The following is a 24,458-nucleotide window of genomic DNA, read 5'->3' as shown; positions in this document are numbered from 1 at the left end:
GAGATATCTGCCTGACAGATTCAGTTCAGTGGACTGGGTAACACAATCATGTTTTTATCACACTGGAGAAAAACTCAGAGTTTCTGCCCCCCGTAAGTGCAACAGAGGCGGCAGAGTGGCTCGGCGGTAGTGTCGTTGCCTCACAGTGCCAGAGACGCAGGTTCGATCCCGACCACGGGTGCTGTCCGTGAGGAGTTTGCACGTTCTCCCTGTGACCGCGTGGATTTTCTCTGGGTGCTCATTCCAAAGGTTAATTGGCCTCTGTAATTTGCTGCTAGTGTGTTGGGAGTAGATGCAAAAGTGGGATAACATAGAACTAGTTTGAATGGATGAACGATGGTCTGTTTCCATGCTGTATCTCTACACTGAACTAATAATCTAGTCCCCTAATTGACTGACATGTAAATGTGCACATTTGCAAAAAGGTTTTAGGTGAGAGGGGCAAGATTTTTTAGGAAGGTGAGCAGCAACCTTTTCACTCAGAGGGTGGTGGGTATATGGAACGAGCTGCCAGAGAAGGCTGTTGAGGCTGGTACTATAACAACATTTAAAAGACATTTGGACAGTTATAGGGAACAAAAAGGTTAGAGGGATATGTGCCAAATGCAGGCCTGTGGGACTACTGGTGTTGATGGGGTATATTGGTCAGCATGGACAAGTTGGGCCGAAGGGCCTGTTTCTGTGCCCTATAACTCTATGACTCTAATGAACCTGGCCACAAAACTTATTTTGGACTCCGTAACAATATTGGACACAACACTGTAATTGAGAGCGAAACACAGAGTGCTGGGGTGTTTTGTCCAAGATTCCAGCATCTACAGTTTCTTGTGTCTCCAATGTATAACTCATGCCTTGGAGACACAAGGGACTGCATATTTTGGAGTCTTGAGCAAAACCCAGCAGGTCAGGCGACATCCGTGGAGGGAATGAACAGCCGATGTTTCAGGTCGGGACTCATCTAGTCTGAAGAAGGATCCCGCGCTGAAACGTCACCCGTCCATTCCCGCCATAGATGCTGCCTGACCCGCTGAGTTACTCCAGCACTTTCTGTTTGCTTATAACTCTTGTCTAAACTCTTCTGTCTTAAGCCCAGTGTAAAACTAATATATATCCAATGTTATATTAAATGCAAAATGTTATAGTTTTTACAACTATTTTAACATTACGTGTGTCAGAGTGACATTTTGCATTGTTCTCACCTTGTGTGGTGTTATCAGTCTCGTTGCTACCTGTTGTAAAATAGAATTACGGTTACTTAGCAACCATTTTATAACGGTGACTAAAGTGGCATTTCCACTGAAATAATGTCCCCTTTCCTAGCTCAGCAAAGCCTTTGAACTGTTTTGGCTCTTTGGATTATTGGCCATCAACAGTGGCGTAGCGGTAGAGCCGCAGCCTAACAGCGCCAGATATCCGGGTTTGATTTCAGGTGCTGTCTGTGCGGAGTTTGTGACCAAGTGGGTTTTCTCCGGGTGCTCCGGTTTCCTCCCACATCAAAAGACATGTGGGCTTGCGGGAATGTACAAACTCCGCACGGACAGCACCCGTAGGCAGGATCAAACCTGGGCCTTTGTTTGCACCCAGCTCAACTGCTGTGCCACTGTGCCACCCTACGTTATATAGAGTATGCTGTATGTATGCTTAAATCTTTAAAATAATACCTCAAGTTCAGCAGGTTGTGAGCCATTCTAATGCAGAGGAGGCATTTACAAAAATAAATTTTCACATAATTGACTGCAGATATATCTGAACTAAAGTCCCTGAACATGCTGAATGAAGCAGGGCTGGGAATGACAGATCTTTATCGGTTTGTGACATTAATGCCGGCAATGATGCAGATGCACAAAATAGAAATGATTTAATTGGATGGTGAAAGGGCTGGTGGGGTGGATCAACCACACCTCTTTGTTTGCTTCTCGGTATCTAAGAAACAGACTCAAATTTAGAAATGGAGTTTCCATTGTCAATCTGAAGGGGAAGTGGGTTGGAAAGTGGCAATGCAGTACAAACATTCAGAGTGCCCCCACCCTATTTTTTTAAGAATAGAAAAATAAGCAAGTGATTTATTTGAAATCTCTCTTCAATATATGGGCACGAGAGTAGGGCGAGGTTGGAAACACACATCAGTCGACAAAGTTAGTGCCCATTCCTTCCCCCGAGGTTTCTCGAATTAACAGACAATAATGAGGAAATGGTGGACAGTGTGACACTGGGCTAGTGCCACCAAATTAGGAGAATTGAAATGGACAGACCAGGCTTCAATATGCAAAATTATACATGGATCTACCTCAATTAAAGTATTTAACTGGATTGATACTAAGAAGCTATTTTCTCTGAGGGGCGAGAGTTAGAATGGGAGAGTTGGCATATTCTCCCCGTGACCACGTGGGTTTTCTCTGGGTGCTCTGGTTTCCTCCCACACTCCAAAGACGTCCAGGTTTGTAGGTTAAATGGCTTCTGTAAATTGTAAGTTGTCCCTAGTGCGTAGGATAGTGCAGGGTGATCGTTAGTCGGTGGGCCGAAGGGCCTGTTTACTCGCTGTATCTCTGAGATATTATCCCAAAAAAGGCACAGGTCTGTAGGTTAATTGGCTTTTGTAAATTGCCGCTGTAAATATATATATTTTTACAAAATATGTATTTTGTAAAAAAATATAATGATCTACATATATTAACCATCTAAGAATATTATAGTAGATAACAGGGTAACCCATGTGAACGGGTGCAATTGTGCGATCAGTACTGCACGTAACATTCCAAATGCGGCCTAACCAAGTCCTACAAAGCTGAGAATGAGGCAGTTCGGGAGTATTTACTGAAAGTCCTTCCTCACACGTCTGGTAGTATGAATCTCATCTTCTTCCCACCACCTCCACACATCCCCTTTCCCTCCAAAGAAAACTACTGAGGATAAATTTCAGAACTAATATTGACCGACTTCTTTTGCTGGGAAAGGATACTGCAGAGTATGGAGGCTAGTCAGGTAATCGAATAAAGACACCAAACAGCCACAGCCTTATTGATCAGTTTAACGGTTTCAATGAGATGAACGACCTGTGTGGTCACTTACAGATTCAGATTCAGATTCAATTTTAATTGTCATTGTCAGTGTACAGTACAGAGACAACGAAATGCATTTAGCGTCTCCCTGGAAGAGCGACATAGCAAATGATTTGAATAAATAATAATAAGTGATAATAAGTGTCCGGGGGGGTGGGGGGGTGATTGGCAGTCACCGAGGTACGTTGTTGAGTAGAGTGACAGCCGCCGGGAAGAAGCTGTTCCTGGACCTGCTGGTTCGGCAACGGAGAGACCTGTAGCGCCTCCCGGATGGTAGGAGGGTAAACAGTCCATGGTTGGGGTGAGAGCAGTCCTTGGCGATGCTGAGCGCCCTCCGCAGACAACGCTTGCTTTGGACAGACTCAATGGAGGGGAGCGAGGAACCGGTGATGCGTTGGGCAATTTTCACCACCCTCTGCAATGCCTTCCGGTCGGAGACAGAGCAGTTGCCATACCATACTGTGATGCAGTTGGTAAGGATGCTCTCGATGGTGCAGCGGTAGAAGTTCACCAGGATCTGAGGAGACAGATGGACCTTCTTCAGTCTCCTCAGGAAGAAGAGACGCTGGTGAGCCTTCTTGATCAGAGTTGAGGTATTGTGGGTCCAAGAGAGGTCATCGGAGATGTTGACTCCCAGGAACCTGAAGCTAGAAACACGTTCCACCTCCGTCCCGTTAATGTGGATGGGGGTGTGCGTGCCGCCCCTGGACTTCCTGAAGTCTACAATGAGCTCCTTGGTCTTCTTGGAGTTAAGGGCCAGGTTGTTGTCAGCGCACCATGCTGCTAAGTGCTGGACCTCCTCCCTGTAGGCCGACTCATCGTTGTTGCTGATGAGGCCAATCACCGTTGTATCATCTGCATACTTGATGATGGTGTTAGTACCATGTACAGGTGTGCAGTCATAGGTGAAGAGGGAGTAGAGGAGGGGGCTCAGCACACAGCCCTGTGGAACGCCGGTGTTCAGGGTGAGGGTTGAAGAGGTGTGCTTGTCTAACCTAACAGACTGGGGTCTGTTGGTTAGAAAGTCCAGTATCTAGTTGCAGAGGGAGGGGTCGATGCCCAGGTTACCGAGTTTGGTGATCAGTTTTGATGGTATAATGGTGTTGAATGCTGAGCTGTAATCGATGAACAGCATTCTTACGTAAGTGTCTCTGTTGTCGAGGTGGGAGAGGGCGGAGTGAAGTGCCGTTGAGATGGCATCCTCCGTACTCCTGTTCTTGCGGTAGGCAAACGGATAGGGATCCAGTGTGGGGGGTAGGCAGCTTTTGAGGTGTGCCAGGACCAGCCTCTCGAAGCACTTGGTGATGATGGGGGTAAGTGCAACTGGGCGGAAGTCGTTGAGGCTTGCCGCAGTGGAGTGTTTTGGCACTGGCACGATGGAGGTGGTTTTAATGCTCTTTTGACACATTCATGCAGCTCGGCACTCTGACCACTTATTGGACATCAATTCGCATGTTTGTTGATGTAAGTGTAAGCCATCTCTATACGTTTTAGCAGAAGCACTACACACCACTTCTACACAAACAGAACTGAACAAAACCTTATTGCTGAGGTATTGTAGGGAGTGATCTTCTCAATATGGTTTAACACGGCTTAGATCCAACACTTCTTTTGAAAATCGAATTAAAACGTCATTTTGGTTTTTAGTCTGGCTGCTTCATGTCATTAAATTCAACAATGAAGAACATTACAATTGTAAAAATATATATATGTAAAGTATATGGATAATAGATATATATGTATGTGCATGTGTGTGTGTTCATGTGTGCATGTGAATATTCATGTGTGTATGTGTGCGTGTGTATGTGTGCGAATGTGTGTGTGTGCGCATATATGTGCATCTGAGTGTGTATCTTTTGCTGGTATTCATATTGTCAGGTGGGAGGAGGAAGCATCTACACTGTCCAGACTTGCAGATGGGTCTCAAGTTTGAAATAGTGGGTTTGGCACCCATGTTGTCCCAATGCAGAATTGGAAGATGGCAGGAGAATGGAGTTGAGGGGGAAAGATATTGTAGATCAGCCGTGATTGAATGGCGGAGTCGACTTGATGGGCCAAATGGCCTAATTCTGCTCCTATGACATGACCTTATAATTGTAATTGATAGTCTGTCAAGGATATGGTTCATTGTTTCTTATACAATTACAGAACTTCCAAGGACGAGGCTCATTGTTTTTATCGAGGCTCATTGGTTTTATGTGCGCTAACAGAACTTCCATTGAATGAAGGCAATTGTTTCTTTGTATGCTAACCAAACTCTTATCTCAGTCTATTAATTCCACAAAGCCACACCACATATTAATCCATACAGATATTGCAAGTGGTCACACTTGTTTAAAACTTACATTACAACAGAAACATTTGATGCAAAAAATGTTACGGATAACATATGCGCACTTCTCATATGCATTGAAGAATATGAGATGCATATCATTGATCAATCATCATCATCGTTGAAAACATCAAGAGGTACGGTTCTTTACACTGCTATGTACGACTGTGATCGCAACTTCTACTGAAGTCTGCATGGCCGTTGGCTCACTAGAAAAGCTCATCCGCCCTTTGACAGGTCTTGTTTTTGGTTCTGCTGGGGGTCCACAGCCACCTCCTCACCTGGCAAACCAGGTGGGGGAGACGGTTTAGTCGCCGACTATCCGACCATGGAGAGCAGGTAGCACGGGATTACATGGTACCCGTGGCGGGGGGGATCTCCCCCCGATCTGACTAGAGAGTGGAAATGAGTGGAAATATATGCAGTAACAGATGCACTAAAAGTACAATTGGCACAAAACTCTAATCAACCCTCACAAAGAAACAGGTTGAGGAATCAGGCAGGCTTTTCTTCTGTTATTTTGTTGTGCTTAAGATTTCCATTGCTTTTTATGCCCTGTGCCTTTTTCACTAATTTTCAAGGGAAATAAATCACTCTCTGAGCAAACATATTAATTTATAATAAAATGTACATATACATGCTTGCCCATTGCAGGCATTTGTTTAATATTCCCCCCCCCCCCCACTCTCATATGGCACCGAAGGTACAGTAGCTTGATCAACCAGACTCTGGAACAGCTTCCTCCCCTCTGTTATCAGGCTTCTGAACGGTCTTTCCATAAGCTCGGGTACTGTCCGATTCACCTCTACCCCATTGCAGACATTGGACATTGTCTACGGAACTGATGCGCTACAATGTTAAGAACTGTATTCTGCACTCTGTATCTCTCTCTTTGCTCTATCTATTATACTTGAGTTTGAACTGATGTCTGAATCTAAGCATGGTATATTTGAACTGTTGGGTGACATGCAATACAAAGCTCTTCACTATACCTCAGTACACGTGACAATAATAATAATAATAAACCTAAACCTAAGTATCCAGGATAAAATATCTGCCAAAGCTGAATTCTCACCTGAGGTGGTGGATTGAGGTAATTCAGTGCCTGTTGGAAAGTAGGGAGAAGGCAGCCTTGTAATTAGTTCAGTTGGACCTTGTTATAAGTAATACTTTCATTGTTCCGGTATTTGCGGTGACCATAATGAAGCCGCCACTAGTCCCCAGAATGCGGGGAACACCTCACGACCATGAAGGCGACTCCCCGGCAACCACCCGCGACCATGTGGTGACTGCATAGTCTTCTGCAGTCGACTAAAAAGTCGCCCATTACACATCTATTTTGTAGTGTGAGTCAGCAGAAATTTGGCCTAACATTGTTATGAGGAATCGATAAAATAAACCATAATGTGCATCTCAAATTTTTGTATTATAAGAAATATATTTACCACTCACATATATATATATTTCCCACCCTAAACCTAACCACCACAAAATGTTGCCAAGTACCAGGCAGAAACATGTTGAAGACTTTGTTTAAAGATTTAATAAGAACTCAGGGTGCATCTTTTTCACTCAGTGTGTGGTGAGTATATGGAATGAGCTGCCTGAGGAGATAGTTGAGTCAGGTACTAAACAGCAAAAGACACTTGGACAGGTACATGGAAAGATAAGGTTTAGAGGTATATGGGCCAAACACATCCAAATGGGACTAGCTGAGATGGGGCATCTTGGACGAGTTGGGCCAAAGGGCCTGTTTGTGCACTGCATGACTCTATTGTAATACTCAACTCATCCACCTAAATTTGCAGGTTACTTCCAAATCAGTAACACTATCAGATAAGTATTGACCATTAGAATCTGCAACAAAGCCTTGTTTCTTACCTTCAGGACTTGAGTTAGAAGCTGTAAAGCAAACAAAAAGCAACGTGTTCTGAAAACACCTGAAGAATAACGGGTATAGATTATTTTCCAGTGGGTTTGTAATAGATATCAGATGATAGTTTTTCTCCTCTGATATCAACCTGCTCTCAAATTCACTAGAACCATTTCCAATACCACTCTCCACCATCTTAATCGGTCTAACTCCATCTCAGGAGACAAACTACCCTTTGATATCTACTACAAACCCACTGACCCCCACAGCTACCTAGACTACATCTCCTCAGTGCAGCAAAGCAGGATAAAAGTGGCAGGGCTGGGACAAAGCCTAGCGAGAGATAGGTGGACACTTGATGAGGGAGGGCAATTGGCAGATGGGTGGAGCAAGAGACAAAGGTTGGAGGTGAAAAGGAGACAAAAGGGTGTCGGGTAAGGAAAGATGTAACGGTAAGGAAGACTTTTGCCTTCCATCACAGTGAGGAGGTGTTTGGAGACTCATTGTGGTGGATGTTTATGTAAATTGTATTAATTGTGCGTCTTGGTTTTTTTGATGTTATGACTGCAGGAAGGAAATGTTGTTCAAACCATGTCTGTTTGAATGACAATAAATGGCATTCTATTCTATTCTATTATATTCTATGGGGAGGAGGGAAATGTAATGCCGGAGGGAGGGATATTGGTTGAAAGGGAGGGAAGAGGAAAGAGGTGGGGTAAAAGGGATAGTGTGGACTCATGGATAGGAGGTAAGCATACGGAGGAGGGAAAGGAGAAAGGAGCAGGGTGATCAAGGTGGTGGGAGAAATATGTGTGCACCGTGGGTAGGGGTTGGAGAAAGAGAGGTGCGAAATGACTTTAGACTTTAGACTGGGGGGCATTAATGAAATTGGTGAATTCAATGTTCATGCCATTGTGTTGTCAGCTAACCGGGGAGATCTTGAATTGCTCTTCTTCAAGTTACTATGCATGCAGTCAATGATACTATGTACCCTGAAGAGGTCTGCGTTCTTTGCACCCACATAGAACAAAAAGCGCTGGAATAACTCAACGGGCCGGGCAGCATCTCTGGAGGACGCGGATAGGTGATGTTTTGGGTCGGGTCCTCCAGAGATGCTGCCTGACCCGCTGAGTAACTCTAGTTCTTTGTGTTCTGCAGCATCTACAGTTCCTTGTGTCTCCACCTTTAGACCCGTGTTCTCATACCAATTGTTGCCATTTATAATAAGGTTAAAAAGAACACAAAGTGCTGGAGTAACTCAAAGGGTCAGGTAGCAACTCTGGAAGACGTGGATCGGCGATGTTTCTTCAGACATTGTAGAAAGCTGGAAAAGAGGAGGGGGGTGTGGGGGTGGGAGTGGGAGGGGGGGACCAAGCCTTGCAAGTGTTGGTGGATTTAGGTGAAGGGGGCTTGATTGTCAGATAGGTAAACAAGAGCTACAGATGGTATTTCCGTATTGTATCTCCGTCCGCACTGCGGCCTAACATCGTGGAGCTGGCGGCCTCTTGCTGGGGATTGACTTTGGGATCTCCAACCGCGGGAGCTTGCGGACTTAACATCGTGGAGCTCGTGGTCCCTTGGCTAGGTACCGACTTCGGGAGCTCCATGCTGCAGTAGCTTCGACCGCCCCGATCGCGGGAGCTTTGATCGCCCCGATGCGGGAGCTTCCATCGCCCCGATACGGGAGCTTCCATCGCCAGCTGCGGGAGATTCGATCGCCCCGACTGTGGATGGTTCAACTGCCTCGACCGCAGTTGAAAAGGAGGGAAGAAGGATGTGTCTATACACTTCAGAATTCATTATGCTACTAACTTCAGCAGTTGTATCATCAATGAAGATAAGTGAGCTGTTATTTCTACATGGTGAAACCAAAATGTGTAAAAATGGCTTTTAATAAAATCTGACAATGTGCACTTTAACCACATGTGATTTTTTACTATTACAAATCTCAAATTGTGGAGTACAGAGGCAAATAAATAAATTATGGATTTTTGTCCCAAACATTATGGAGGGCACTTGTAGGTTTATTGTTGTCACATACACCGAGGTAGAGTGAAAAGCTTTGTTATGCATGCTATCTGAACAGATCAGATATACATAGGTGGCTTATTGGCGTAGCGGAAAAGTTACTGCCTCACAGCGCCAGGGATCTAACTACCGCTGCTGTGCATATGGAGATTGTATGTTCTCACTGTAACCGTATGGGTTTTCGGCGGGTGCTTCGGTTTCCTCCCACACTCCAAAGACGTACAAGTTCTATGAACCCCGAGCACTTGCTTCAGTCTTTACTGGCTTCAGTAAAACATTTTGTAAATTGTCCCTAATAATGCTAATACGGGGCGATTTCTGGTTGCCGCATACTCAGTGGGCCGAAGGGCCTGTTTCCACGCTGTATCTCTAAAGTCTAAGCAAGGAACTACAGATATTAGTTTACCAAGGAAAGACACAAAATGCTGGAGTAAATCAAATGGGTCAGGCAGCATCCCTGGAGGATGTGCATAGGTGACGTTTTGGTTTGAGACTTCGTCAGTCTTCAGATATATATCAGATCAAACTCACATTGATACAATCAGTTCAAACTCACAATAAATAGAGCAAAGGGGAAGAATAAGAGCGTAGAATATACTGTAGTTCTCAGCATTGTGGCGCACCAGTTCCAGAGACAAAGTCCAATGTCCTCAATGGGGTAGAGGTGAATTAGACAGTACCCTAGCTTATGGAAGGACCATTCACAAGCCTGGTAACATAGTTGCAACCAACTTGGTGACTGCTTTCTATGTTGCTGGTGAGGGTCTCTCTTTGATCTAATGCTTGCTCCGACGCGCTCGGACATTAATCAGATCATGGTGTAACAAAATTACAGTAGTGCCCATGAACACAGCCTGTCGATTGATGGTACAACTTACCTACTCTGTCGTGATCCCTGCACTCACACTAAGTCCTCACCAAAACAGGACTGCTGCAACTCATGCCATTAATTTGTGCGCGCACTTTGAATGTCAAATAGGAATAAATTCAGCATCCATGAATCTTTAAATCCAATCGAAAAGCTGCTCACATTTGTAGCGCTGGTACACTAAGTAACATTACCATGTGGAGAACAAGAAACTGCAGATACTGGGATCTTGAACAAAACACAAAGTGCTGGAGGAACTCAGCAGGTCCTATCAGTTAAGTACTTCTTAGGAAGCGTAACCAGCTCGGAAAGAAGATGGGAGGCCAGGATGAAGTACAGTATATAGTGGTTGGGAAACAATTGTCTATGTGAGTTAGGTATTCAGTGTACAAGTAAAGATTAGCTTAAACCACCCCATGCTGCTGCACAGCATGAAGATTTAGAGTGCTAAATAGTTATGCATGCATCAAATAACAAATATTGGATAAACGTTGCCTTTATATATTCACTTTCCACTAGTTGAATATAATGCCTGTGTTATTCTGTGTCCATATGTAATTTGCGGGATACCATGAAATGAACATGGAAGATATTCAAAGATCTTGTGTTTCCATTCTCCGCTGATTATACAATCCATACGTATGTAGACACAAAGCACTGCTGATGCAGGTTTACCAAAAAAAAAGGCGTAAAGTGCTGGAGTAACTCAGCGGGTCAGGCAGCATCTCTGGAAAACATGGGTACGTGACATTTCGGGTTGAGACTGAAGAAGGTTCCCGACCCAAAACATCACCAACCATGTTCTCCAGAGATACTGTCTGATCGGCTAAGTTACTCCAGCACTTTATGTCTTTATACATAATCCATATCTTGCATTGAGAATTTTAGGATGCTGGAGTAACTCAGTGGATCAGGCAGCATCCCTGGAGAACATGGGTAACATAGAAACATAGAAAATAGGTGCAGGAGGAGGCCATTCGGCTCTTCGAGCCAGCACCGCCATTCATTGTGGTCATGGCTGATCGTCCCCTATCAATAACCCGTGGTAGATGACGTTTCTGGTCGGGATTGAAGATGGGTCCCGAACTGAAACATCACCTATCCATGTTCTCCAGAGCTGCCGCCTGACCCGCTGAGTTCCGAGCATTTTGTGTATTACTCAGAGAAGATTTGATTCCAATTAGATTGCAAAAGCATACTCACTGCAAAGTTTATCGACACACTTATATCCAGATGGACATTCACTGCAGGAAGCACCTTTCTTAAACGGTTTCGCACCAATCACATTACCCCTGGAGATGGAAATATTATGCAAAAGTCTGAGTCCAGTAATTAGAATTCTACAATGAGGCAAAAACACTTTTTTTAAACATGAGATTTTTGCAATGCAATAAGATTAATTGTGGTGCCATAACTCCATATTCTAGAATTTAAGATGGATAAATTAAATAAAAAAATGCAACAATGCCATATACGTTACACAGTAAACCCTATTTATAATGGATCTTGGGAGGGAAATGGTGTCCGTTATTGTCGATTGTTCTCTCTAACTGAATTATAGAGTTTCATTGTATAATTAAAACATTGCATTGCATAGGGCAGCACGGTGGTGCAGCGGTAGAGTTGCTGCCTTACAGCGCTTGCAGCGCCAGAAACTCAAGTTCGATCCCGACTCTCTGTACAATGTTTGTACGTTCTCCCCGTGATCTGCGTGGGTTTTCTCCGAGGTCTTCAGTTTCCTCCCACATTCCAAAGACATACAGGTTTGTAGGTTAAATGGCTTGCTATAAATGTAAATTGTACCTAATGTGTGTTAATGTGCGGGGATCACTGGTCGGTGCGGACCCGGTGGGTCAAAGGGCCTGTTTCCGCAATGTATCTCTAATCTAAACTAAATTAATGTAGTAGAAACAAACAACGGCAGTTGCTGGTTAACACACGAAAGGACACAAAGTGCCGGAGTAACAGAGCGGGTCAGGCAGCATCTCTGGAGAACATGAACAGGTGACACTTTGGGTGGAGACCCTTCTTCAGACTCTCGGTCTGGAACCGGGCCTGGAATCCCGGTGAGTTGATGGCTCTGGCCTGCTGGCGGCCGGTGGAGAGGCGAGGATCGGCGGAGTCAATGGTTGCGGCCCACGGGCAGCCGGAGACCAGGTGAGGGTCGGCGATGACAATGGGCGAGGCCTGGAAGCGGCCGAGGAAGCTGTGTGGGCTGGAGGTAGCGGCAGTAGGTCTAGTCGGGGAGGTGGTGCGGGCTGGAGGTGGCGGCAGTAGGTCTGACCTGGAAGCGGAGCGTGCCAAGGGTGGTTTGGGCAGCCGGGGAGACGATGTGAGATGGGGAAGGTGTTGGCAGGTCCGTCCGCCATAACCAAAATCCGTTATAAAGAGGTCCGTTATAACAAGCGTCTGCTGTATTTTAGTCTAGAGCATATCCTAGTTTAGGCTAGCAATTCCAAATTACGTTCAAGAATTTCAGCGACATTTTGTACTTACGGAGGTGAATAGTTGCATACCAGAATAGTGAGATTTTTATTATCCAGACCATGCAGCTTATCACAGAAGTTAACATTGCAGCCCACTTTTTCAGTATTTGCCCATACCACCTGTAAAATAACAAAATGAATGAGAACTTGAACATTTAGTGAAGCAGAACACACAATTACTGAAATTTGGCTGTAAATACGTCAAAAATTTGATGAAGTCTGAGATCAAGATTAAGCACAGTGGCACAGCTGGTAGAGCAGCTGCCTCACAATGCCCGAGACCCGGGTTCGATCCTGACCTCGGATGCTGTCTATGTGGAGTTTGCACATTCGCCCTGTCACCATGCGAGTTTCCTCTGGATGCTTCGGTTTACTCCCACATCCCAAAGATGTGCTGGTTTTTCCAGTTAATTGGTCTCTAAATTGTCCCCCCGTGTGCAGGAAGTGGATGAGGAAGTGGAATAACATAGAACAAAAATATTGAACGACTTGGATGGAGTGGATGTGGAGAGGATGTTTCCACTAGTGGGAGAGTCTAGGACTAGAGGTCATAATCTCAGAATTAAAGGACATTTTTTTAGGGAGGAGATGAGGAGAAATTTTTTTAGTCAGAGCGTGGTGAATCTGTGGAATTCTTTGCCATGGAAGGCTAAGTCAGTGGATATTTTTAAGGCAGAGATTTATAGATTCTTGATTAGTACAGGTGTCAGAGGCCATGGGGAGAAGGCAGGAGAATGGGGTTAGAGGGAGAGATAGATCAGCCATGATTGAATAGCGGAGCAGACTTGATGGACTGAATGGCCTAATTCTACACCTATTCCTCATGACCTTATCACTGGCGAGAATGGTTGATCGACAGTCGGCGTGGACTCGGTGGGGCGATGGGCCTGTTTATACACTGTATCTTTTAAATAATCAATCACAGACCAACTGCACTATCCAGTTTTAGTCCTTAACTCTCCCCAAATTCTACCACTCACCTACACACCAAACACAATTTATGCTGACCGATTATCCTACCAATCTGCGCGTCTTATGGGGGGGAAGGGAGGGGGTGAGGGAGGGATATGGGGGGGGGGGGAAGCTGGAACACTGAATCCCATGGTCACGGGGAGAACCTATAAACTTCACACAAACAGCACCAGAGATCAGGATTGAACAGAGGTTGATGGCATGTGAGGCATCAACTCTTTTATCTGCTCCATTGTGCCAGCTACACAGGTCCACCGCCGGTTTTCTGGCACCCTTGGTTCCAGAGCCTTCCTTGTTTTGCCGGACCAACAGAGGTCACGGCTTTGATCACGAGATACCGGCCCGTAAAGTCGATTTCAAGTGCGCTCTCGTAATTTTGTCCGGATTAAAGGAGGGGCCAGACCGCCGGTTGCCGGTAAAACTGATGTTGGATCTGTATTTAATTATTTCATTCTTCAAGGAGAGTATCTATCGACAACCTCTATTCAGGGCTGAAAGGTCTAAGATTCTCCTCATACCTCTGTAATGCAATATTGATTGAAAGATACAGCATGGAAACAGGCCTTTCAGCCCACCGAGTCCATGCCAACCATTGGCCCGTTCACACTCGTTCTATGCTATCCCACTTTCTCATCCACTCCCTACATGCTTGGGGCAATTTAGCAGAAGCCAATTAATCTACAAACCCAGCAGTAGAAACAAGGAACTGCAAATGCTGGTTTACACCAAAGATCGACACAAAGTGCTGGTATAGGTCAGCGGGTCAGGCAACTTCTCTGGAGGAAAAGGATGGGTGATGTTTTGGATCGGGACCCATCTTCATACTGAAGAAAAGATACTGCACGGAAACATGCCCTTCGGCCCATCAGGTCCAACCGACCTTTGATCTTCAAACTCAAGAAGGGTCCTGACCCGAAACATCACCTGTCCTTTTCCTCCAGAGATCCTGCCAGACCCACCAAGTTACTCAAGCCCTTTGTGCCTTCCTAAATTCTTCAGTTATAGGTCTACTCCATCATTCAATCATGGCTGATCTGTGGCTAGATACCAATCAGGAATCTGCCAATCCCCACCTTGAAAATATCCATTGACTTGGCCCCCTGTGGCAATGAATTCCAAAGACTCTGGCTAAAGAAATTCCTCCTCTTCTCCTTTCCAAAGGTACGTCTAATGGCCTCTAGTGGTAGACTCTCCCACTAGTGGAAACATCCACACCACATCCACTCTATCCAGGTCTGTCAACCTATAAACCCACACGTTTTTGGGATGCAGGAGATTCAGCACTTGGAAGAAGATAATTCCTAGAAACAGAATTGATTTGGTAGCAATGCACTTCACACGTTTAAAAGGGCAGTTATCCTGTATGTGCAACTTGCCCGTTTTCTGGGGTGTTTAGGTCATCTGTGTCAAACAACGACATCAATTTCACAATATTTTTAATCAATTGAACAGAGATGAGATACCGTTAGAATGTAACTTTTACATGAATCTCTTAGGCAACAACATCCTGACCTCTGAACAACACACATGTCCCAAGAAGTGTACGTCCAATTTATAAACAGATGACAGTATCATAGGTTCATCATAATTTCCAAGACAAACCTTATTTTTTGAGATGTCAACAGAACCATTGAAACGAGCAAAACACAAACACTGGAGTAACTCAGCAGGTCAGGCAGCAACTGTCTAGGGAATGGAATTGACCTTCCCAAAGCATCACTTGCCTGGTTTCAGAAGGTTTCAGCTACAGGGAGAGATTGGAAAGACTTGAAATGTTTTCTCTGGAACATTGGAGGTTGAGGGGGAGACACGACCAAAGTCTATTAAATTCTGAGAGGCATGCATAGGGCAGACATTCAGAAGCTTTTTCCCAGGATGTGAAACATTAGAGGGAAGAAAGACATAAAAAGCTGGAGTAACTCAGCGGGACAGGCAGCATCTCTGGAGAGAAGGAATGGGTGATGTTTCATGTTGAGACCCTTCTTCAGACGAATGCAAGATAAAGTTAGTAAAAGATCAAATGCAAGATCAAAGATAGTCTAGGGGTCTCCAAAGAGGTAGATAGTAGTACAGGACTGCTCTCTAGTTGTTGATAGGATGGTTCAGTTGCCTGATAAAAGCTGGGAAGAAACTGTCCCTGAATCTGGAAGTGGGCGGTTTCACACTTCTATACTTTTGCCCAATGGGAAAAGGGAGAAGAGGGAGTGGCCAGGGTGCGACTCGTCCTCGATTGTGCTGGAGTCCTTGCCGAGGCAGTGTGATGTGTAAATGTAGTCAATGGAAGGGAGTTTGGTCTATGTGATGGTCTGTGCTGTGTCCATAATTCTCTGCAACTTCTTATTGCAATTTCTCTGCAATAATTAGACATGTTAACATTTTGAGATACAAAAAAAAGGAATTCATACCTGGGTATAGTGTCCACACATCTTTCCTGCAGTGCAGACCATTGTGTTATAGTCGTAATCATAGATCTCCATATACCAGTCCTCAACTCCCTTTGCTGGGATTAAGGCACCATTCGTTGCATACAAGTTCTCTCCAACTCTTCCTCTGTTTGGATTGTGTTTCCACGCACATTTCTTTGAATATTTTGTGGCAATCTTCTCCAAGTGTGCATCCCATTTCTGAAAGCAAATTCATGGATGAGAATATGGAAAATATAAAAGTCATTTGGATAGGTACATGGATGGGAAAGGTTTAGAGGGATATGAACCAAATGCAGGCAGGAGGGACTAGAGTAAATGGGGAATCTTGGTATGGCATGAACAAGTTGGGCCGAAGGGCCAGTTTCTGTGCTCTCTGTCTCTACGACTATACATAGGTTGCTTAAAGTTAGGACAAATCTGAGTTAAATCAACTGGAGTTGAAAGATCAATGATCGCTCAACCCTGTAGAAATAAGGAACTGCAAATGCTGGTTTATACCAAAGATAGACCCTTTTTCAGACTTGTCTGAATCTGAGTGGTCTGAAGAAGGGTCCCGACCCGAAACATCACCCTCTTTTCCCCAGAGATGCTGCTTGACTTGCGGAGTTGCTCCAACACTTTGTGTCTATCTTTGATAGCTCGATCCTGTTCAGAAGAAGGGTCCCCACCCAAATCTTCATCAATCCATGTTCTCCAAAGATGCTGCCTGATCTACCGAGCAGTTTGTGTCTTTTTATGTGAACCAGTTCATTGTGTGTCTAAGAAATTAGCTTAGTTTCAAGAAACAGCATGGAAACAGGCCCTTTGGCCCTGCTGGCCATTGATGACCTGTTCACACTAGTTCTATGGTATTCCTCCTTTGCATCCACTCCTTACACACTGGGGGCATTTTTTCAGAGGCCAATTAGCCTACAAACAGCACATTATGTGGTGATATAAAATTTAATTCATGACAAACAGTGTGAAAGACCAATTGATAACTTTATGCAAAACAGTTGGTTATGCATTGTGAGGTGATGAATGTTGTCCACAGTATTCAATGTTTACAATCTTTACGTTTCAACTTTATTTCTTGTCTTTAACCAAGGATTTATTTAATTCAGGGAGATGCACAACTAAATAAATGCAGTAAAGTTATTTGCATTATTTCAGAAAGTTCACGGCCATTGGAAAATGTTTCAAACCAAATTAATATTGATTAAACTACTTGAAAGATACATCATGGAAACAGGCCCTTCGGCCCACCGAACCCACACCCACCATCGATCATACTAGTTCAGATTAGTTCTATGTCATTGGCCTTTCCCATCCACAGGGCGGCATGGTGGTATAGTAGTAGAGTTGCTGCCTTACTGCGCCAGAGAGCGGGGTTCAATCCTGACCACGGATGCTAACTGTACAGAGTTTGTACGTTCTCCTTGTGACCTGTGCGCGTGTTCCCCGGGAGCTCCAGTTTCCTCCCACACTCCAAAGTCGTAGAGGTCGGTTGGTTAATTGGCTTGGTAAAATTGTCCTTAATGTGTTGTGTGTAGGATGTTGTTAGTGTGTGGGGGTCGCTGGTCAGCGCAGACTCGGGCTGAATCTCTAAACTAAACTAAAAGCTATTCATGATCTTCATTGATACTACCCGTTGAGCTACAAGCACTGTGTGCATTTTTTTTGTAAACCAGCAACTGCAGTTCCTTGTGTCCACATTAGTTCTACATTATCCCACTTTCACATCGACTCCCTACACACCAGGGACAGTTTACAGAGGCTCCCATGCAGGAAACCAATGCGGTTACAGTGAGAATATGGGGGGGGGGGGGGGGGGGGGGGGGGGAGTCCTACTCATCCCTACCCTAATGGGGATCAGATACAGACAAATGTGCGAAAAGTCAACTTAACAAAACACAAAGTGCTGGAGTAACTCAACAGGTCGTGCAGCAACTGTGGAGGGAATGGAGAGGCGACTTCTTGGGTCCCTTTTTCAGACACCAGTGAACTGAAGAAGAGTAGGAACCTATATCTGAGCAGTCCTACGGATGCACAGGGTATTTTAAACTAACCAACATGCACCTCACATTTTGTTTGGGCAGCTGACAATCCCTGCGGTATGAATTATGATTTCTCTAATTTCAAGTAACCCTTGCATTCCCTCTATTTCTGTCGTGTCCCACCCTAGTAGTCATACTAGTTTTATTGTTGTCCTGTTCAGTTTCACTGTTTGTATCCACTCGCTATCACCTTTTCCACAGCCAACAATGGACCATTGTGGGTTCCATCTTGCTGACTTTGATTTGTTCTTTTCATACCTTTCATTCATTAGTTCTTTGTACATTTTCACACACCTAGTTTCCCTCTCCCCTGATTCTCAGTCAGAAGAAGGATCTCGACCCAAAACTTCACCTATTCTTTCTCCCCAGAGATGCTGCCTAACCCATTGAGTTACTCCAGCATTCTGTCGATCTTCAAGATCAAGACTGTTTTATTGTCATATGCCCGAAACAGAACATCGAAATTCTTACTTGCAGCAGCACAACGGAATATATAAACATAGTACCCTGTGATCAATATAATAAACACAAGAAAGTTCAGTGTCTGAACTCTAAAGGAGATTGACAGATTCTTGATTGGTACGGGTGTCAGGAGTTACGGGGAGAAGGCAGGAGAATGGGGTTGAGAGGGAAAGATTGATCAGTCATGATTGAATGGCAAAGTCGACTTGCTAGCCTAATTCTGCTCCTAGAACTTATGAAAAGTTCAAACGCGGGCAGACAAATGCTGGACCAGGAAATGTCTTTCGAGTTACAGGGAGAAACGCCAGGTAGGAGATATGTTATTTGTATCTTTTCAAACCTCTAGATTCCCTCTCCCCTGACTCTCAGAATGAAGAAGGGTCTCGACCTGAAACGTCACCCATTCACTTTTTCTCCGGAGATGCCGCCCGACCCGCTGAGTTACTCCGGCACTTTGTGTCTATCTTCGGTGTAAACCAGCATCTACAGTGCCTTCCTACAGGGCGTGGAGTCACTTTGATAGAGTTAAAGCACACTTACGATTCTCAGCATGTTGGTTGCATCGGGCACCTCGGAGCGAAACCTGTTGTGGGCATCGACCAAGGTATTCTTGTCTGCTTTGGAGAGAGCGAGAAGGGGCTGAATGAGCGCCAGGGAGGCGAGGATGAGCAAACAGAGAGAAGTCGCCTCCATCACCTCCTCGCTGCTCCAGTAACAGCCAGGAAGCGGGCGGCTTCAGCTTTCTAGAGTGGCTGAGGAGGGTTGGGGGGGGAGAGGGGAGACTAAGCTCCGGAGGATGATAACCCTGGAAACAATGACGCGACCACTTTATGACGACTCCACTTTATTTCGCGGCGCCGTTTCATCCCGGGGAGAGAGACACAGAGAGGGAGAGAGAGGAGGCTGGCGACAAAGTGTCCAACATCCCACTTCATTCACACCCCACCCCATCCCACCCCCTTAACCTCCCACCCAGCACTGATACACCACGCCTGCAGTGTGTGCCGCTTGCAAACCGCAGGGCAGGTGCCGAAAGCGCAACTTCCAAACTAATGATAGGTTGAGGTTTCTGGTTTATTGTTGTTAAGTGAACGAAGATACGGGTCAAAGACACAGATACAACTTTTGCTTGTCTGCTCTCCAAATAAATCAAAAGAGTAAAGTCAAGAGGGTTTTATTGTCACATGTCCCAGACAGAACAATGACATTCTTACTTGCAACAACACAGCTGAATATATTAACATAGCACTCTGTAAACGATATAATATACAAGGGAAAACGTTCAGCATATAGTGAACTTTTTTTCTTGTATATTAATCATTTACAGAGTACTATGTACAGAGTATATACACACACACATATATACACTTTAGACTTTAGAGATACAGCATGGAAACAGGCCCTTCATCCCACCGAGACTGCGATCTCAACCCCTACACTTTACAATTTTTACTGAAACCAATTAACCTATAAACCTGTACGTCTTTGGAGTGTGGGAGGAAACCGGAGCACCCGGAGAAAACGGGGTGAAGGTACAAACTCCGTACAGACAGCACCCGCAGTCAGGATCGAACCCGGGTCTCTGACGCTGTAAGACAGCAACTCTACCGTTGCGCCACTGCGCTGCCCTGATACATATACAGATATACACACATACATACACATAAAAACCCGTGGAGCTGGAGAACGCCACCCGACCCGTGGAGCTGGAGAACGCTACCCGACCCGTGGAGCTGGAGAACGCTACCCGACCCGTGGAGCTGGAGAACGCTACCCGACCCGTGGAGCTGGAGAACGCCACCCGACCCGTGGAGCTGGAGAACGCTACCCGACCCGTGGAGCTGGAGAACGCTACCCGACCCGTGGAGCTGGAGAACGCTACCCGACCCGTGGAGCTCACCTGACCCTCGCAGCTGGAGAACACCACCCGACCCGTGGAGCTGGAGAACACCGCGGAGCTGGAGACCGCCACCCGACCCGCTGGGCTGGAGAACGCCAGGTAAGCCCCGGGGCTGGAGACCATCAGCAGAGCCGCGGGCTGAAGAACGCCTGCGGAGTCACGGAGACGCAGACGCGGAGCAACGAAGCGGCAGAACACCAGCGCGCACCAAGCCAGCTCGGCCGACCAGAAGCACCAACAGACGGCGACGCGTACGAAAACACCGCCGGGGACGCAGAGGTGGGTTAAAGGCCAGGTTAGAGCTAGCCCCACACAGGGTAGCGATTCCTAGCCTTTTTCTCGCCAACGTGCGCTCACTGGCAAACAAAATGGACGAACTCCGGCTAAGGATCACCTCCCACAGCTGGATCAAGGACTGCAACATCCTGATCTTCACGGAAACTTGGCTCAACACTGACGTTCCTGACAGCGCCATCCAGCTATCGGGGCGTCATTTACTCCGAGCGGACAGGACATCAGACTCCGGTAAGACCAGAGGTGGGGGTCTGTGCATTTATGTAAATAAAGCATGGTGCACGGACTCCACCATCATCGAGAGTCACTGCTCAGCTAACCTTGAGTTCCTCTTGGTTAGATGCAGACCGTTCTATCTGCCCAGAGAGTTCACCTCCACTGTTGTGACTGCAGCCTATATCCCTCCTGATGCTAATGCCAAGCTTGCAATGAAAGAGCTGCATACTGCCATTAGCAATCAACAGACCACAACCCCGAGGCAGCCTTCATTGTTGCGGGTGACTTCAATCACTCTAACCTGAAGACTGTACTCCCCAAATTCCACCAACATGTCTCCTTCCCCACTAGAGTAGACAAGACACTGGACAAAGTCTACACCAACATGGCTGAAGCTTACAAAGCCATCCCCCTCCCCCACCTTGGTCAGTCTGATCACGTCTCATTGTTCCTGCTCCCTAAGTACTCCCCACTCATCAGACGGGTTAAACCAACTGTGAGGACAGTTAAAGTCTGGTCAGAGGAAGCGGACTTCACACTTCAGCAGTGTTTTGGAAACACTGACTGGAAGGCGTTTGCAGCCCAGGCCACCCTTGACTCCCACACGGACATTGATTCCTACACATCCTCTGTTCTGGACTTTATAAACTCCACCATCAATAGTGTCACCTCCCTCAAACAGGTGACCATATTCCCGAATCAGAAGCCATGGATGAACAGCGAGGTCAGGCTACTGCTGAAAGCACGGGACACCGCTTTCAGGTCAGGCGATGCTCGAGCCTACAGTTCAGCCAGGGCTAACCTGAAGAGGGGCATCAAGAAGGCCAAGCACTGCCATAAGCTCAGGATTGAGGAGCACTTCAACAACAACTCCGACCCCCGACGCATGTGGCAAGGCATCCAGGCCATCACGGACTACAGACCCTCCAACACCACCCCCACATCCAGCGACGCCTCCTTCCTTGAGGAGCTTAACCACTTCTATGGCCGCTTCGACAGGGACAATCTAGAGACAGCCATCAAGGCTGTGCTACCTGCCGATCACCAACCCCTCACACTCACCCCCTACGACGTATTCGTGGCACTGAGTAGGACTAATGCACGTAAAGCTGCTGGCCCTGACGGCATCCCCGGGCGCGTGCTCAGGGCCTGTGCTGCGCAGCTGACAGACGTCTGGACTGACATCTTCAACCTGTCACTTGCCCAAGCAGTTGTCCCCACGTGCCTTAAATCCACCTCCATCGTGCCAGTGCCAAAACACTCCACTGCGGCAAGCCTCAACGACTTCCGCCCAGTTGCACTTACCCCCATCATCACCAAGTGCTTCGAGAGGCTGGTCCTGGCACACCTCAAAAGCTGCCTACCCCCCACACTGGATCCCTATCAGTTTGCCTACCGCAAGAACAGGAGTACGGAGGATGCCATCTCAACGGCACTTCACTCCGCCCTCTCCCACCTCGACAACAGAGACACTTACGTAAGAATGCTGTTCATCGATTACAGCTCAGCATTCAACACCATTATACCATCAAAACTGATCACCAAACTCGGTAACCTGGGCATCGACCCCTCCCTCTGCAACTGGATACTGGACTTTCTAACCAACAGACCCCAGTCTGTTAGGTTAGACAAGCACACCTCTTCAACCCTCACCCTGAACACCGGCGTTCCACAGGGCTGTGTGCTGAGCCCCCTCCTCTACTCCCTCTTCACCTATGACTGCACACCTGTACATGGTACTAACACCATCATCAAGTATGCAGATGATACAACGGTGATTGGCCTCATCAGCAACAACGATGAGTCGGCCTACAGGGAGGAGGTCCAGCACTTAGCAGCATGGTGCGCTGACAACAACCTGGCCCTTAACTCCAAGAAGACCAAGGAGCTCATTGTAGACTTCAGGAAGTCCAGGGGCGGCACGCACACCCCCATCCACATTAACGGGACGGAGGTGGAACGTGTTTCTAGCTTCAGGTTCCTGGGAGTCAACATCTCCGATGACCTCTCTTGGACCCACAATACCTCAACTCTGATCAAGAAGGCTCACCAGCGTCTCTTCTTCCTGAGGAGACTGAAGAAGGTCCATCTGTCTCCTCAGATCCTGGTGAACTTCTACCGCTGCACCATCGAGAGCATCCTTACCAACTGCATCACAGTATGGTATGGCAACTGCTCTGTCTCCGACCGGAAGGCATTGCAGAGGGTGGTGAAAATTGCCCAACGCATCACCGGTTCCTCGCTCCCCTCCATTGAGTCTGTCCAAAGCAAGCGTTATCTGCGGAGGGCGCTCAGCATCGCCAAGGACTGCTCTCACCCCAACCATGGACTGTTTACCCTCCTACCATCCGGGAGGCGCTACAGGTCTCTCCGTTGCCGAACCAGCAGGTCCAGGAACAGCTTCTTCCCGGCGGCTGTCACTCTACTCAACAACGTACCTCGGTGACTGCCAATCACCCCCCCACCCCCCGGACACTTATTATCACTTATTATTATTTATTTAAATCATTTGCTATGTCGCTCTTCCAGGGAGATGCTAAATGCATTTCGTTGTCTCTGTACTGTACACTGACAATGACAATTAAAATTGAATCTGAATCTGAATCTGAATCTGAAACAAACAAACAAACAATAATAGCGCAAAATAACAAAACCAACGCTCCCAACTCTATGAGGTTGAGAGCTTATTTGGAGGTTGTAGTGTTTAATGGCCTTGATGGTTGTAAGGAAGAAGCTGTTCCTGAACCTGGACGTTAAGTTTCAGATAATACTTTTCATAAATACAATCAAGCCAAACACGTACAGACACAACGTCCTAGAGTAACTCAGCGGGCCAGACAGCATCTTTGGAGAAAAAGAATAAGAGAAGCAGCTGAAGAAGGGTCCCAGAAGGGTCCCGAGGTTGTGATGATGATGGGGCACATCCATTCCTAAAAGCGCTGGCAGTGTGGGGGAGCTGGTGTACGTGTTGCACAGCTGTACAAGGGGCAGTGTCTCTACTTTGGGCACGTATGGGCCAGGACAACATTTATTGACTCTCCCCTTTTAAGGTGGTACAATGGCGCAGCTGGTAGAGGTCATAATGTCATAAGTGATAAGAGCAGAATTAGGCCATTCGGCCCATCAAGTCTACTCCGCCATTCAATTATGGCTGATCTATCTCTCCCTCCTAACCCCATTCTCCGGCCTTCTCCTCATAACCTCTGACACCCATACTAATCAAGAATCCATCTATCTCTGCCTTAAAAATATCCATTGACTTGGCTTCCACAGCCTTTAAGCACCAAAGAATTCCACAGATTCACCACCCTCCGTCTAAATAAATTCCTCCTCATCTCCTTCCAAAAGGAACATCCTTTAATTCTGAGGCTGTGACTTCTAGTCCTGGACTGTCCCAACATCTTCTCCTCATCCACTAGTATAAACATCTTCTCCTCATCCACTCTATTCAAGCCTTTCATTATTCGGTAAGTTTCATTGAGGTTGCCCCTAACCCGTCTAAACTG

At 46.3% G+C, this 24,458-nt stretch overlaps 1 protein-coding gene across 3 annotated transcripts in view; it reads right to left on the bottom strand.

The window, feature by feature from the left end:
* The window catches only part of LOC116986807 (peptidase inhibitor 16-like), a 36,691-nt gene extending 17,398 nt beyond the window's left edge, over window positions 1-19,293 (bottom strand). For 2 of the 3 annotated variants that reach the window (XM_033042521.1, XM_033042522.1), the window contains exons 1-5: window positions 19,083-19,293; window positions 16,024-16,242; window positions 12,657-12,766; window positions 11,364-11,452; window positions 6,467-6,496 (exon numbers count right to left, since the gene is read on the bottom strand). In XM_033042521.1, coding sequence (XP_032898412.1) covers window positions 6,467-6,496; window positions 11,364-11,452; window positions 12,657-12,766; window positions 16,024-16,242; window positions 19,083-19,235 — 601 coding nt within the window. In that variant the 5' untranslated portion in view covers window positions 19,236-19,293. The remainder of the gene's footprint in view (window positions 1-6,466; window positions 6,497-11,363; window positions 11,453-12,656; window positions 12,767-16,023; window positions 16,243-19,082) is intronic. The other variant, XM_033042523.1, reaches the window with a different exon arrangement.
* Window positions 19,294-24,458: the final 5,165 nt, after the last annotated feature.

Source organism: Amblyraja radiata, chromosome 24 (genome assembly GCF_010909765.2).
Source record: "Amblyraja radiata isolate CabotCenter1 chromosome 24, sAmbRad1.1.pri, whole genome shotgun sequence".
Classification (NCBI taxonomy): domain Eukaryota; kingdom Metazoa; phylum Chordata; class Chondrichthyes; order Rajiformes; family Rajidae; genus Amblyraja; species Amblyraja radiata.
This window is presented reverse-complemented; position numbering and strand designations above follow the sequence as displayed.